This window comes from Ischnura elegans, chromosome X (assembly GCF_921293095.1).
Source record: "Ischnura elegans chromosome X, ioIscEleg1.1, whole genome shotgun sequence".
In the NCBI taxonomy this organism is placed as follows: Eukaryota; Metazoa; Arthropoda; class Insecta; order Odonata; family Coenagrionidae; genus Ischnura; species Ischnura elegans.
Window position 1 is genome coordinate 104,681,707 of NC_060259.1, and position 16,914 is coordinate 104,698,620.

General features: G+C 40.2%; 1 protein-coding gene across 1 annotated transcript in view; it reads right to left on the reverse strand.

Annotated features, from left to right (window-relative positions):
* Positions 1-14,882, reverse strand: part of LOC124171095 (protein 5NUC-like) — a 36,149-nt gene extending 21,267 nt beyond the window's left edge. The window contains exon 1 of the mRNA XM_046550240.1: positions 14,193-14,882. Within this exon, the coding sequence (XP_046406196.1) occupies positions 14,193-14,525 (333 nt within the window). The 5' untranslated portion in view covers positions 14,526-14,882. The remainder of the gene's footprint in view (positions 1-14,192) is intronic.
* Between the last annotated feature and the right edge of the window lie 2,032 nt (positions 14,883-16,914).

Below are 16,914 nucleotides of genomic sequence, written 5' to 3' on the forward strand. Positions count from 1 at the left end.
AGCTTCATTTAAGTACACCTCCACTTAAGTCATCTTAGAACCCAACTTAAATTGCGTAGGCAACTGTTTCCGCACGGTTGAAGCTCTTCATGTGTTGTAAATGGCACATAATACCCATCTCACATCATCCCGTTGATTATGTTCTAAGTTGTGCTGTATTGTATGATGTGGTTATTGAGCGTTCTATTTCGTTAGTTAATTTCTAGTGTTGGGGATATTAATTCGACGAATTTATTTTGTAGTGTTTCTCATCTTATTGTTGGTTTTATTTCCGTGAAAACTAATTGCTATGCCTGTTGCTCACGGTGAAACTCGATTTATAAAACTTAGAAACGTTTTAAGGAATTTTAAGACTGACAATGAGACGACGGCAGAGGATCCGGTAAAACAGTTTATTTTCCATGGTGTCATAATCGAAAATAACGTAAACGAATGCACTCAGTAACTTCCCACACACTGTTATTGAAACTATTGCATAGGGCTTTAATGTTAGTCCTAGGGATGCCGAGGGAGATAAGATGTGGCGATTTCATTGGACGTGGGAGGAATTAATGGTTGAAATTTAACATCAATGGTTTTAATAAAGCAGTGGAATTTGACTAGCAATAAGTGTTTTTGTTTACGTTATGAACATGTCATTCCACGAAGTCACGCTTAGTAATTCTAAATTCCTCTGGCTCCATCACCTCTCGCCATATAGCGTTCCCTCAGGAACTGAAAACGGTCTTTCCTTTTAACCTTCTGAATCCAAAATGGTTAATTCACGGAGTTTGGAAGTTTATTTCAAATAACAGTCGCTTTGGATCAAAGAATCACTAATTGCTCTCCTAGACCTTCATCTGTCAACATAACTGTTTCCCGATATAGACAATCACGGTGCTGAAGTCGACTTAAAGCTCAAGTGTAGCTACCGCACCACATTTAAGATTATATTTAAGTGAAGTCACTTAAGTTAAGTGTGTAGTGTAGACAAGGCATCAGGGACCGAGTCGCATGGTGCTGTGAAGGCGGAGGGATTTGACGGCTTGCAGATTGAAAATTGAAAGAGAGTGGAAAGGGAAAACAGCCAACCCAACAACCTTCCACTAAAGAGTGTATGAGGAACAAAACACCCTCATGTGCACTCAGGAATTGAAGGAGTTCATAATTACTCGGAAAATTCCGTGGAGTAACCGAAGAAAAGCATATTCATCACAGTTAGGCATCACAGTCTACAAACACATGCGCTGGATATAGTATCCCTCCATGATAATAAATATATGACATTTGGTTATCATTGACAGCATGGATGTCTTGAGTAAGGCGAATACAGGACATTAAGGTCCTCAGAAATTCGTCAGTGCGAGGAGTCGGAGTTTCGAGGCCGCGCTGAGCCGAGCCGGGCCGCGAAACGCGATCGAAAATTGGAATTTTTTCTCAGGGTCGCAAACTTTTTCCGCAGATTTTTGCAGAATACTTTAAAATTATGTTTACTTAATACCCTGACAAAAAATCATGATATACATTTTTCTAAAACCAGAGATAATGACTACTTTATGTTAACTTTTGCCTAACAAAATGTCCGCCATTTTATGACCTAATGACCAATACTGCTTTCAAAATATCTTCGATATAGAACCTTAGGAAATCCACAAAAGTTTTTTTTGCCTGAAAAAGGCAAATTTGAGGAATTTAGGTGCAAAGAACTTCAACCATCACACGCAATCGATATTACCGGGGTCCGCCGCGTGGAGCCGGACCGCGACGCGCGGTCGAAAATTCGAATTTTCTCTCAGGGCCGCAAACTTTTTCCCAAACCTTTTGCAGACAAACGTTTAAATATGTTTTCTTAGTATTATTACGAAATATCTCGACATACATATTTCTTATAAAAAAGATAATGACTGCTTTAAGTGAAATTTTGCTTGAAAAAAGCTTCCGCCATTTTGATACATTACAGCACACAAATATCAACAAAAATGTCTGAAACTTATGCAAAGTACAAGCAAGAAACTATAATGACAGATGAACATGTTAAAAATTTCATGAAAATCCATCCACTGCTCTACCATCTGCGTAACTTTTTACATTTTCGAAGAAAAATGATAAATGGCGTGTTTTTCGAAATTTCGTCATGTTTAAGCCTCCGTAACTCCGTAACGGCTGAGACTTAATAAAAATGACTTACTATTTCAAAATCAGCAACTATTTCCCCGTATTTGTGCCAAATTTCAATTGTCTACCTCAAAAAAAGCCATTTCGGACTTTTGTCCGGCGTTTTTCGATTTCCGACCACGGTGCTGCGGTTGGCTGGAATATCTTTTAAGGTTGAAATGCAAAGATTGAACCGCGACGAGCCAGGATTCAGCGAAATGAAATGATCTGGAGAGAAAGAGAGAGACTTTTGGAGTGGAAACTTAAGGATTATACACACGGGATGTCATAACGGCAATGCTGGGGTTGAGATAATGCTCGGAAGGAGTGCCGGAATGCGTATGAAAAGCTCCCTGCAGTAAAATTAAATGATAGTTATGGTAAAGTAAGAGACTAAACCGATAGATATCGTAGTGGTGCAGGTTTACATTCCCACGATAGACTACGAGGATAATGAAATTGAAAACTTATACGAAGATATCACGGAAGTAATCAAACAGGTAAGGGGTGAAGACAACCTTTAGTGTTTTAGGTGATTGGAGCAATGCTAGGAATAAGCCATGTATCACGGATGAAGTCCTAGACCTTATTGAAGGATAGAAAAAATATAAGAATGTGAAAACTGAAGAAGGTAAGGCTTGCTACAAGAGAATAAGGAATTGCGCCATCTATGCGAGTCCATAAATCTATACGAGTATGCGCCAAAGAACCTCCTGCAAGGGAATGTGGAAGCGGCCAACAGAATAGTGAGGTACCATTTCAAGGAAAGGAGTAAAAGATGTAATGCAATAAAGGACAAGTATGGAAATATTTCGATTGAAAACGAAGACAAGGTGAAGAGATGGAAACAATACCTGGAGGATTTATACAACGTAAGCAAACTCAGCTCTAACATTATCGAAGAGGAAAGTGAAGTAGAAAAGGATGACATGGGAGCCAGCATCTTAAGATCTAGAGAAGAGAGAAAAGGTATTTTGACGCTGCGTTAAGACACCTGCGAAAGAATAAGGCTGCAGGAATAGATGAGATACCAACAGGCCTTATTAAAAAATACAGGAAAAAATACTAAAAATAAACTTTACAAAACCATCTGCGATATGTACCCAACATCTCTAGTCACTTCGGAAAGGAGACGCTCCTATTCAGTGGAACAAGAGAGTAGAGAAGGGTAAAGATTTTAGGATCATCTGCCTGACGACACATGCGTCGAAGATACTGACGAGAGTCATCTACAAAAGAATACAACGAAGAGAAGAAGAATTCCTGGATGAGGACCAACTCCGATTTAGGAAAAACAAGGGAACAAGAGATGCAATCTTGCTATAAGGCTGCTCACAGACAAGAGAATGTAGAAGAACAAACCGATTTCCTTAGTATTTATCGACTTGAAGAAGGCTTTCGATAACGTAAAATGGAATACAGTGCCCAGAGTTCTGAAATAAATTGGATTGCTCTACAATAATCGTATAATTGTGCACAGGCTATATAAGAACCAAGTAGCTGCGATAAAATTTGGGCCCAACTGTGCAGAAGCAAGAATAAGAGAAGGAGTGAGACAAGGGAGTACCCTATCTTCCGAAACTTTAATGTATACATTGAGAGGGCCATCAAGGAAATCTAAGAGGAAATGGAATTACAATATCCAATTGAATTAGTATGCTGAGATTTGCTGACGGCACAGCAGTCATATCCGAGACAATGAATGATTTGAGAAAGACTTATCAAATATGGAAAGGGCAATGGCCAGATAACAGATAAAAAAAAAATAGAAGTCTACGATATTAGTATGCAGGAAAAAAGAGGAGTCAAAGGCAAACATGGAACTAGGAAAACGAAAGCTTGAAGAGGCGGAAGAGTTTTGTTTCGTAGGAAGCCGAACTACCGACGATGAACGAAGCAAGAATGCAGTAGTCAGCAGAATGACGCAGGCAAAGAGTCTTTTCTACAGTAAGAAGATCTTCTTACAGCTGAAAATACAAGTCAAGAAGTCAGGAAAAAATTCACCAGATGCTACAAATGGAGTATGTTTCTCCATTGGAGCGAGACTTAGACGTTGACAGGAACATTGAAGTCAAGGGTGGGAAGTATTGGAAACGGGGTGCTACCGAAGAATGATGACGATAAAATGGATCGACCGAGTAACTAGTGCGGAAGTGCTTAGAAGAGTGGGAGAAAGGAGAAGTCTTCTAAAAACCTTAACGAGAAGACGGGTCATCTTTGTTGGCCACATTAACAGGCATGATGGCCTGATGGAAACAATCGTAAAAGGAGGGGTGGAAGGGAAGAAGGGTAAGGGACGGCCCGGAATGACTTACACAGGACAGGTTATGAAAGATATGAACGAGAAGAAACACGTCACTATGATGAGGCTAGAGCATAGGAGAGCGAAATGGAAATCTGATTGCAACCAACCTAAGGATTGTTGACTTATGATTGTGATGATATGGCTTTTTTAATGTCATGGTATTCATTTATAAATTTTTACACGGTAATTTTGCACCTTTATGCAAAATATATCTCGGTAATTTGGTCCGCTTCAATATTGTATACGGCAATATTTTATTATGTATATATTTTTAACTATTTTTGGGCTTTTTTTAATCAAATACATGGGTATGGTTTTGATATCCTCGAAGCGCCGAACAGTGGGGCCAAATCTATAAAAGGTGGTCATAATCAGAAAAAAAATTTCGTGAGTTATGATTTTTCATTGCATGGTTGGTAAGACACTTATTTGAGCCGCTGATAAATTAATATGAAAAGCAAGTAAGTATGCACCTCTTCGTATAAATCACAGGCAAAGTGACATGTGCGCTGCTGGGATGCATACCTTCCCTCTCGCTTCGAAATATTCCTATCTTCAAGACTGCTCTACAGATACCAAATTGGCTCAATTTCAAATTTTCAAAATGGAATCGATGCAGCAATGTCAATAGATTTGAAATGTTTTTTGCTACTACACAGAAATAACATTAAAATTATTTTAACATAAATATTAACCAGTAAACTACACATTTTTTATTCAAAAACAAAAATACGAACATCATTAAGTTATATAGCAGTGCCCAGCAGCGCTTTCGTATACATACATTATTGTAGCCACAACTCTCGGCTACGAAAAAAAATTGACCGCCCCAACCCGCACCTTCGTGAGTTATTGTAGAAATACGTAAGTAACCTCCAACCGTGTGGACGAAGCGCGCAGCTCGTTGACACGTTGCTTGCAACTGGAGCACTTACTTTATAATCAGCGTAACAAAATGAGTTCTTTCGCAAAAAATGGTGCAACAAAGACTCAAGACAAATTATATACAAAGTTAATGCTATAATATCTCGTCCAGTAAAGAATGATATCTCTAATGTGGTTTACGCACGTTGCATGCATGGATTCGACTTTTCGAATGCTGCTTGCAAGTGGCTTACAGAATGGAAGTTAAAACCTGGCAGATCTGTAACACAAAATCTAAAGAATTGGTGGAGGAGCCTAAGAAGGGGAAGGACCTAAAACAGAGCTTAGTTTAAACCGGCTAAAGGAGGTGCATGGTAGTAGCAATGACGGAAACACAGCTCGCCGCTTCTTCGAGCACTCTGAAATTTCCGCCAATAAAGCAAGCCCCAATTTGGAGTATCTTCTACTGTTTTACAAGTTCTGTCTTCTGGCTATAGAATAAACATGGATATATGCGAAGAGTATGACATCTGAACAGCACGGCTATTGTTGAATTAAATCCCTGGTTCTGTACGCCAATTATGTTTACACAAAATACTGTTGCACGGAATGTCATATAGAACTCATTGTTACCAATCGGATAAATGTCAGAGGAAGCACAGGAAGCGTACAACAAATTGTTGGGGGAATTCAGGGAAGATTTTACCCGAAAGTACTCGAGAAATAAACTATGGTGGGCTTGTTCATGAGATTGATGTTACAATCCGACTCGATTATTTTAAGTCAGGTTGTGATGCGATCCAAGCCATCAAAAGTTTTATCCTCCGAGGCCATGAGTATTTTGTATGAATCCTACCTGATAGAATCAATATCTTCATCGGAATCGGAAGATGGTTCTTTGGATGGAACGGAGTCTGATTGAAATTAGTGTTTACGTTTCTAAGTCTGTGTGCGCGGCTCTGTTCATATTCAACGGAGAAAGTATGCTATATAACAATGTGTTACGTAAATGTGTTTGCTAACTTTTTGTATTTTCATATAAAGATTTTTAAGTTAAGTTTTAACTTAATTTTTTAGTTTTTATGTAGGGTTAAAAAAATAAGTCGGTCTATTCATATAATTGTGCAGTTGTGCTCAGATAATTCATTGGACGAATTAGAGACGGATTATAACTAGTGTTTGCGTTTGTCTAAGTGAGTGGTCGCGGGCCTGTTCCTTTTCTACGCAGAGTGACTGGTATACAATAATTTTTTATGCAAATTCCTTGTCTACCTTATTATGTTCCAGTATATATTTTTAAGCCATAAGTATGCGTTAGGATACATGTGACAATATCGGAAAGTAATTCGTTTAGAATGTATGAAAATTAAAAACTACATGGTATTTAAATTTATTTAATAAAGATTACATGGTATTTAATAATTATGACCACCGCGGCTCGGCGTCGGGATATCCGTCGTCATTAGAGCGACGGGTGTACCGAAACCGAAGGTACTCTTCCCACGGAAATGGTGCACCAACCTGTGACATGAATGATGAAAAAAAATTGCCTCCCATTCGAACTCAGGCAGTCAAATCAAGGGGGTGACAAAACTGTGATATATCTATCCTGTATGAAACATTTTCGCCAATCTTTTGTTAAGATTTTGAGGGTCCTTATCTCAGAGTCCTACCCTTTCTTTGACGTTCATATGGCGAACCCAACTTAGAGGCGCTGCTGTAGCCTGGGCGGTAATGACTATCTTATTAAGATGTTAATTAAACGAATTTTTACGTCCTTTACGTCCGTACGTTACGTTTAAAAAATTATTCTCCGATATAAAATAAATTCGAAATGAAATATGTTCTCATATAATTTTATTTGTAGCAAGGTTCGGTCAGGCGAGCTGTTGATGGGGGCTGCCATATTGCATCCCGCTAAAAGATAGTGGTATCGAGTGTGCTACGGGAGCTTGGTGTTATACGATTTAGGATGTTTTACTCCAAATTGTTATCAGCCATGATGAATATAAATTGCAGAAAAAGTGAGAGGTAATGTAGCGCGACAGCGCCTCTCACCGGAGGTAAAATCGAAAGATTTCCTTTTGTCACCTTTATGCTACCTTCAAATAGCTATCTACCAAGCAGAATGCCTAGCCTCCAAATAACATCTTAATTTAGGCTTACTATAAACATTATAAGCCTAAACAATTACCTTTGTTTCCACAGACAAAGCTGAAGATCGTGAGGGAGCCCTTAGGTGAGGGGTTAATTGAATAATTAGCTCATGAGCTAATTCCTTCGGGAGACGATAAAGTTTTTCTCGTCATGTTTTCGCTGGTTCGTATACGAGCTCGTCCAGTCCCGACCGCACGAGCTCCTTGTCCGCATGAATCGCCCTCCCCGACGACTGGAGCATACCAAATTCAGCCGCCACACGGAATGTGACTACGTCATTCGTATACGAGCTCGTCCAGTCCCGACCGCACGAGCTCCTTGTCCGCATGAATCGCCCTCCCCGACGACTGGAGCATACCAAATTCAGCCGCCACACGGAATGTGACTACGTCATTCGTATGAAAGTCCCCCCGTATACGAACCGAAGTTCGAGCATAGGGTCCCAGGGATCCAGATAGTTATGCTTGTGTATTCATGCTATCTGTTAACAAGCCCCTTTTGGTCCTCGTAAATTCATAGTCCAAGTTAATTGCCTGTTGGGAATGTCTAACGTGGTCATACCTCACTTTACATTATGATCGGAGAAATGGGCCCGTTTTTTCTCTCCGTACTGATCTCCTCTTTGGTGGAATAGAGAAATGCAGAAACCAACGCAGAAAATCAAGTTTTTCCAGTATTCAAACTTCTCATGAATCTACTCACTACCATGCTTTGGTTTGTTTGTCTCATCCTCATCATTTGTAACCTGTGCCATGTAACTAATTATGGTAATCATTTTGTTGGCTATATATTTAATTTGCTATTTCTATTCCATCTTTGCAACGGTTAAATTTTCATCAGTTGAGCATAATTGATTAAATTTTTCTACAATACTTACAATGCTTAAATTTTCTCTTTGGTTGTGCAGTAAGGACTTAATTTCAACTGGAATGGCAAACAAACTATTTCTTTTCTCTTTGCTTAGTTTTGGACTGAAATACCTTCTTTCATAAAAGTTATGGATATTAACTTCTAAGAATCTTTCATTTTAAAAGACTGCTGCCAGGTATGTTATGTTAATAGGTACTCATAATGAACTACTTCTTCCTAAAATATATTATTCTCCCTTAATAATTAAATATCTTCCACATTGTTTTCTTCCATCCAATTTCCATGAAAGATACCCAAACTTCCATGCTTGTTACTAGTAAAATGGTATCACGGTTTATTTTTTTCAGAATAAGCATCAATTCCCTGTACTAAGAGCTGTTGTGAGATACATCTACCTCAAGAAAAAATGAGCTACCCTCTTGCATTCCGCCGCTTATCTATCTCCCGCTACATCAAACTGTTGTTATTTGATGCTTGTGTATCTCACGTGCTCATAGAATTGTTAACTTCGAGGGATTTCATTTCCAGTATTTCATGTTTCAATTGTCATTGCCGTATTTCTGTTTCCAGTTATTGTATCAATAAATACCCTTGCAGACTGAAATCAGAGTTTCCAAGATCCTTACGGGAATTTCGCCCACTTGGTTATTTCGTCATATGTCTCTCAACGCGCACCTTAATTTCTTTTGTTTTCTCAAAGAGGTCAACGGGTGGTGTCCCTACATCTGCGGGTAGCGTGTCGATGTAGATAAATAAAGGAATAGCAAATTGGAGGCTGTGTCGCCGAACGAAAGTTAAAGAAACGAGTTAAACGCCGAACTTAATCTTTGGGTATCCAAGTTCCCTTTGTCGTATCTCTAATCCACATTAATTATCGTGTCTTCCTTGGTAGTGGCTTGTATGTTCCACACAGGGGCAATTAAACGTCGTGAAAATGAAGTAATCATTTCCGTGGCTGAAAATAAGGACGTCTTTTCTCGGGAAAAATTAATAACGTCGATATATTACCATTATTAGCTATAAAAATGGCTGTAACTTATTGATTTTGGTCGCTTGAATCAGGTTATGAAATTATTTTACGCTAATTTTCATTTTTACATTTTCTGAGCCGTTATTTTTGAAACAATTTTTATAAAATCTCAACATAGTGAGAGGGGATGACTAATAATGAATGGAGATCTCTCCTTGTTCTCAGACGTAATTGAAGGAATGAATTGCTTGAATCTCATAAAGGTCCGAGACAGTTTCAGCGGACTCGCATTCATCATCAAGAGTGAGATAAATTTAGCTATCATCTTAGAGTGAGTTAGTTATTTTTTCCCTTAATTATTGCCGTTTATATCTAAGGCATCCGTACCAGTTGCTTTTAAAATGTCACATGAAACACGGCAATGCGCTGGTTCAATGACCGCCCACGAAAAAACCCGACCGCTTTCTCTCCCCGAACTCGTGACTCATGTTGCTGATGCAAAACATTTTGGTGCCTTCGAATGGATTCCTTTTCCGGCACACGAGGGTAGGCCCCCGCGATCGGCCAAGTGCACGAGGAAACAGTTTTAGTGCTTTCTGCTCTTTTTTAAGCGAATCACACTATATACGAATCGTAGTCAGCTCAGTAATGAAAAACCTAGACGCGCAAAACTTGTTAATGAGGACTCCGCGCTTTTCGCCCACGATATTTTAGTCTCCGGAGAAGATAACATTCCAGTAGACACGATATTTCTTGATTTCAAAAAGGCATTTGATAAAGTACCCCACGGAAAGTTACTAACAAAACTGAAATCTTATGGCCTAGATGAAGATGTCATTTCCTGGATAGGAGAACTTTTGAGCGACCGCGTCCAAAGAGTAGTATTAGACGGTGCAGTCTCCAACGAGGTTAGAGTCACTTCTGGCGTCCCTCAGGGTAGTGCCATTGGGCCACTCCTATTCCTTCTTTACATAAACGACATTGGTCAAACAGTACACAATAAGCTACGATTATTTGCAGACGACGCTGTAGTTTACAGGGAAATCCGTTCCAGTAAAGAAATGGATGAACTAACGAACGACCTAGTAGACGCTAGAGCTCCTCAAACTCGAGTATCTTGCTTTTTTACAGACAGTATCTGCTATCCAAGCGTGGTGCGATGCTTGGCAGTTAGAATTAAATTTGAAAAAATGCCTCTTAATGAATTTCTGGAAGAAGATTAACTCCCTACAACATAGCTATATAATGCGGGGCACCCAATTAAAAACGTTTGAATCCGTGAAATATCTAGGAGTTAGACTCAATTATGATCTATCGTGGAATAAACATATTCGGGAAAAAACCGGTCAAGCTAATCGTAAAATGGGTTTTGTTAAAAGAATATTAGATAAGTGCGATGACAAAGTGAGAGAAATTAGCTACTTTTCCCTCGTTAGACCACATTTGGAATACGCTGCCAGTGTTTGGGACCCTCATGAAAAAGGCTTAATAACAGAGTTAGAACGCGTGCAAAGAAGAGCTGCCGGGTACGTGAAAGGTCGTTACGATAGTCTTGTTAGTGTAACTGACCTCTTAGATAAACTCGGATGGGAACCTCTGTCAGGCCGTAGATTGAAAAATAGACTAAACCTTATAGATAAATTCAAGAGCAGTGTCTTTTCTAACGAAGTTAGCCATATTTTACGGACCCCAACATATTACGGAAGATCAGATCATATAAATAAAATAATAGAGATAGACTATAGAACAGACAGATTCAGAATGTCTTTTTTTCCACGATCAATAAGAGATTATAACGGCAGAGTTAGAACTCATAGATTAGATGACTTGTAGTGTAGCCTACTAACCTATGTAAAACTTAATGCATGTTTCTTAATTTTATTATTATTTCTAACAGCATAGGGTAGTATAATTTGTTAGTATACGTGAAGTTTTTGGACCGTGTGGTGTGCATGTGGGAGTCCAATTGCATGCTGGTGATTGATCACCCCCTGCCAAACACCCTGGAGTTGGCTCGCAGGGTATTATGTAGATGTATATCCAGAGTGATCTAAACCCACAGGAAAAGGGTCGCATCCCATCAACTATGGATTTCCATTTTGTACTTAAACCTTGGTCATGGTGCACTTCATATTTTCGGTAAATTCACATGTATTGGCTATTTTCGAGACATTGTCTATTTAAGAGCTCAGTCGGGAAAAATTGAATGAACACTATTTTTTTCTCCATTGTGTCAGCATACTTTCAATGCATGGAGGTTTCGACTCCAAATATCAAGGTATCACCTAATAGTGGCAAACGTTTGTCCTTTATCGTTTTATTTAAACAGCATGCATTGCTTTTTATCAACTTATTGTAGAAAATACTGACGCAGATTTCAAAGAGTTCCACTGATGTTACCACGAAGGTAGCGAAAAAGATAAAAATATATGTATTTAGAATGTTTATATTTCAAATTCCGTATTTTCTATTGCTGTATTAAAATTTTTGCATGATTAAATTTTGACAAGTTCGCCTGCTGGGTTAAAGAACTCCGTGAGTTTTAATTTATTGGTGGGTAAACAATTTTTCTATGGAAAATATTGACGATGAAGCCCCTCCTTTTCGTTGTGAATGTTTGCTGTGCCAAAGATCACGGGTGACTTGGATGAGCGAGCCTGTTTAGCAAATGCAACGCCGCGCCGTGGGGACTCACGAGCATGCGATTCGCAAGTTGTGGTTAACTGTCTCGAAATGGCGCAAGTGGTAATCACCTCAAAACTCGAAATATCTACAGAATACCCTGCGAGCTACCTCTAGGGTGTTTGGCAGGGGTGACCAATCATTGAGCATGCAAGAGCTTCCCAACATGCACAAATTTTCCACAAATTTGCTCTTTAAGGTCAGTGGGCATGATGAAATTATTCATAAAACTTTTAGGCCTGTTTTCGCCCATTATTCTTCATTCATGCTATCACCATGTTTTTGATGTTGAGTGATCCATGAAGTCGTTTCTTCAAGGGGTATTCATTTATGTCATGTCATATCATGGTTAGCCTAGATACCCAAGGTAGTATAGGAAAATACTAATGCATGAAAATGATGATTTTTTTAATGTATTGGGTAAGACAAAAAAAAACTTACTGAAACAACGCGTATGAGAAATATATAGTTTACAAAAATGGCAATCTTTTACATGGCATCCTGGCGCGCAAGAGGTGAGAGCCCGGAGGTCCATCTTTTATTGTCACACAACAGTCGGTTTACTGATGCCTTTCAATGATTTGGGGAGCTTTCGGCCTCCTTGCGAAGCACTGAGATGGAATATGGTAAGATTAAACCCGCATAAACGTAAAAAAACCATTAATAAACCGAATTTAAGGAATCAATGACGTTAAGGAAATAATTCATAAGAAATCGGATTCGCGTACTGGAATGCCAGCCGAATAAAAAAAACGATGAGTCCACGGGCGGATCTTTTTTTAATACTCCGATGAATTTTTCTTTCCTTTCTGATTTCATAATTTTCACCGGATGAGAAATTTTCGTGTGCCACGGATTAGACTTTATTCAAAGGGGCGAAGGTATCACATCAGAGTAATCCTGATTTGTCATTTTGTCACCAGGAGCACTTAAATTTTGCATTACCTATTTATCAGGATAAGAACGAATTTGTGCAGCCAATATGATAAAATGTTCGCCATAGCTTTGATATTGAAAATAAAAAGATTTATAGCTAATGTTTTTCCCGAGTTTTCCATCATACACTCATGTTGCGTCGAGCCGTTGAGTTGAGGGATCACGCAATACCTGCAAATATTGCTCCTACATCGTTGAATTCAAACAGTGTGCATTACTTAATATATGAATAAAAATCTAGGTCAATAAAAATGTTTTGGTATATTTCAATATTTTTCTCTGGTGTGTGGGATTTGCGTTAAAATTTATTTTTTTATTTTGTACACGCAGCGTAACATAGTTTTCGTTCGGAAATTTGGGACCAATCACTGATATTGTCTTTGGAGGGGTTTGCTTTCTGTGAAGGGGGTGTGCCCCCGTACTTGAAGAGTTTGAATTTTATTTACAATGCCCACTGTCAACCGCTCTTGTTTCACTCATTAAAATTTACATTATGGGACAATTTGGATGTATCCTAATTGTCTTGACTATCGCAACTGCTCTCTGCTTGCATCTGAAAGACGAAATGTTTAGAAGTAGAGGAAATGAGCGAAAAAAGTTGAGGATGTTGCTCATTGAAGATTCCTGGCCGTGCTGTCTTAATAAAATGAAACATTTCAATAACCTACATATTTTTCGTTTAGCTGACCAAGTCATGTATAGGTGTTACTTTTGCGTTGATGTTTTGTGCCTTGATGTAAACACTAAGACGCTGCTACCGCGGAGTGTTAATAGAGAAGCGTGTTTAACATTACAAAGCTTCGAATAAATTATATTAAACACGGGATCTTTCCACAGAGTAGTGGCAGAAGGAGTTGTTTCAATTCCTCACAAGTTGTTTCCTTCGCTCAATAATCAATCGCCAGAAATCGCTTCAATCGTCCACCATCAGCCTTCTACTGCGAGCCTTAAAATAGTTAATACTTGAATGAACTTGGGGCCGTGAACCGATTATGAACCAATCTCCTCAAATTGAAGCCCGATTCGCTGATACACACAAGATTAAAACGAAGGGGGGCTGCCGGTGGCGGTGGGGTGAAGTCCTTGCCTGCCAAACCGAAGGTCGTGGGTTCTAGTCCCGCCAGGGCTGGTAATCCCTATCCAGTTCATGGATGCAGTTTTTTACATAGTTAGTGTTGGAATCTCCCTTATAAAGGCCTTTATGTGTTGTTTACGGGGAATCTAATTGATAAATAATGTTAGTGTCAGGTAAGGATGTTGATTTGAACAGCTTACCATGGCATCCAACCCGAGGAATTCGTTGAAGCGTGCCACGATGGACCACTTGTGTGCCGTGTACCACACTGTGCCCTGGTACGTGTCGCCCGCGTTCAAAAAGATCACGTTCTCCCGTGAGTTGTCCCGTATGTTTCGCACGGCCGTGACGAGTCGAGCGTATCCTCCGTAGCATCCTTTGTCCCGGTTCACGCGGCACTTGCCGCCCAAACGGTCCGTCTGCTCGAAGCGGGCGTGCATGTCGTTGGTGTGCAGGACGAGGAGCTTGAAGGCCTCGTTGGCTTCGGCCGCGGCGACCACGGAGAGGGCGGCCAATATCGCCGCCGCGAGCATCGTGTTCAGCCGTGTAGGGGGCAGGGCATTGCTCGGGCACTCGCCGATCGCGCTGTGACTTGTTTGCTCTCTGTCTCACCGCTCGTCTGTCATGCGAGGACCCTCGTGGTTGGACTGGTGGCAGTGCCTCCCCGGCCACACGGCGTTGTCTCCCGCGCACGCGCACTTGGGCGTGCCGCTTCCTTATGTAAGGGAATCAATCTATTATTATCTCAACAGCAGAGCGCAAGATCTCGGGGGCTCATAAAAGCGTCAGTTGGTCCATGCGACAAATGATGATGGGCGGGGGGAATGGGAGCGTGACGGCTCGTCCTCCGACCTGAGCTTCTCAGGTGCGCTGCACACTTCGCGCGTCCCCCTCGCGGCCATATACTGGAATGACTGCGGAGAAAACGTCGGAATAACGGCTCTTGGGCGTAAACATCTTGTCCCTGGGAGAGGTCGGCAGTTACGTCTGACGACTCGGGAGGGGGCGTTATCTATGGAGAGCGCTTTCTGCCCGTCGGGGGTGAGGTGCGAGGAACTTGGGCGATGCCATAAGGAAGCTCAATAGGTTTTGTTTGTGGCCGTACTTCAACGTGCCATTAGAAAATCCTAACGATGGAATGTAAAGATTTTTAAAAATTACTTCAACTGTTAATTTTCTCTGTTTTTCTGGATAATCTTCGGTTTAGCCCTACGTGGCTACCCCATGGAAATCCTATTTAAATTCAAAATATCATGATGCCCAATCGAATGTCTTCAGCTATTTTCACTCCGCTTGTATTCCAATTTGTTGATATAACCACGGCCACTTCATTAACCCATATTCGACTATTATTTTTTGCCTCTCTTGTCCATTTTAATCTCTGGATGGATCTGCATTTACATTTCGCAATGTTTTATTTTTCTCTTTGCTTCTCATGCATTTTATTGAGAAAATCTTTCGACTTTTTATTCATATGCATCATCGCCAGTCGTGAAATCTCATCCCGAAATGCCATTAATCGTAAAATTGGTTTGAAATAGCCCTTCACTCAATTCTCCAATCGCCAACTTTTGTTAACAGCTTCTTAATTCTTCTGCTTTACGTCCGGCGTCACCTTCATCAGCTTCTCTTTGTGTCTCGCCCTCATGGTCTAACTCTGCTCTTCTTTCCCTCCACCTGTCTTTAATCATATTACAGCCTCGTGTCTCATTATGTGGCCGACTTGGTTTTATTTTAAATTGTGGTTAATTCTCCGGTCATTTTCGAGCAGTGCAATTTCTTTGATGATTGCGAGCGTCGTAATCCAATACACGTTATCAAAAGCCCTTTCTATGTCCATAAAGGCAATGAATGCAGGTTTTTGTTCTTCTCCATGCTCTTCACAACAAGTAGCCCACATAAGTGTGGCTTCATTTGTGTCCTCTTTTTTCCTGAATCCCAATGGGCCTTCATTCAGGAACTCCTCTCCTTCCCATTCCTTTCTCCTGCAGATGATTCTTGTTCGTAACTTCAACGCATGAGTCGTTAGGCTAATCGTCGTAAAATCTTCACATGCCTCCACACTTTTCTTTTTGGGACTAGGAATGATGATGTTCTTCTCGAAGCCCCAAGACATATCTCCTGTTGTGTACAAATCACAGACAATTTTGTAGAGCTGAGTTAATAACATCTCTTGTTCCGCAATTAAAATACTCCCAGCAGGAATATTGGCAATTCCAGATGCTTTTTTCTTCCGAAAATCCTTTATTGCGGTGTCAAATTCGGGTCTTTATATTGAAGCTTCCACATCACCCCTTCCCACTTCACTTTCTTCTTCAATTATTTGCGGTGCAATGATATTTCCGTTGTGCAACTCATCCAGGTACTCCTTCAATTTCTTCAATTTTTCTCCATTTTCAGTCGGGTGATATCCGATCTTGCTGTAAATGGCATTACATGTAGTACTCTGCTCCTTGCAGTGGGCCCCCAGTGTCCTACACGCTGCCTCCAACTCTCGAAGTGAACGACTGCTCCTGCACATCTTCGCAAATATTCTTCGTCCACATTTTCCTAGCTTTCTCGCTTTGCGACTTATTTCGTTCCTTATTTTCTCGTATTTAGATTGCCCCTCTTTGTTTGTTCGATTCCACACTTTATTTTTAATAGTACGACCCGGGTATCTGCATATCATGCTATCGCCAATTATCAGACCTGATGACAGCATGATATGCAGAGACCCGTGTCGTACTATTTAAAATAAAGTGTAGAATGGAACAAAGTATTTTTTATTTTATGATGAAGCACTTCCACAAAGTAAGGCCGGAGACCGTGTCTTATGTGCCCTTCTTTGGTTTTTGCATCCTTGTACTTTCTTTTTTCTTCAATGAGTACCCCAACTTCACCAGTGATCAATGGATTTTTCTTGACAGCTTTCCTTCATCT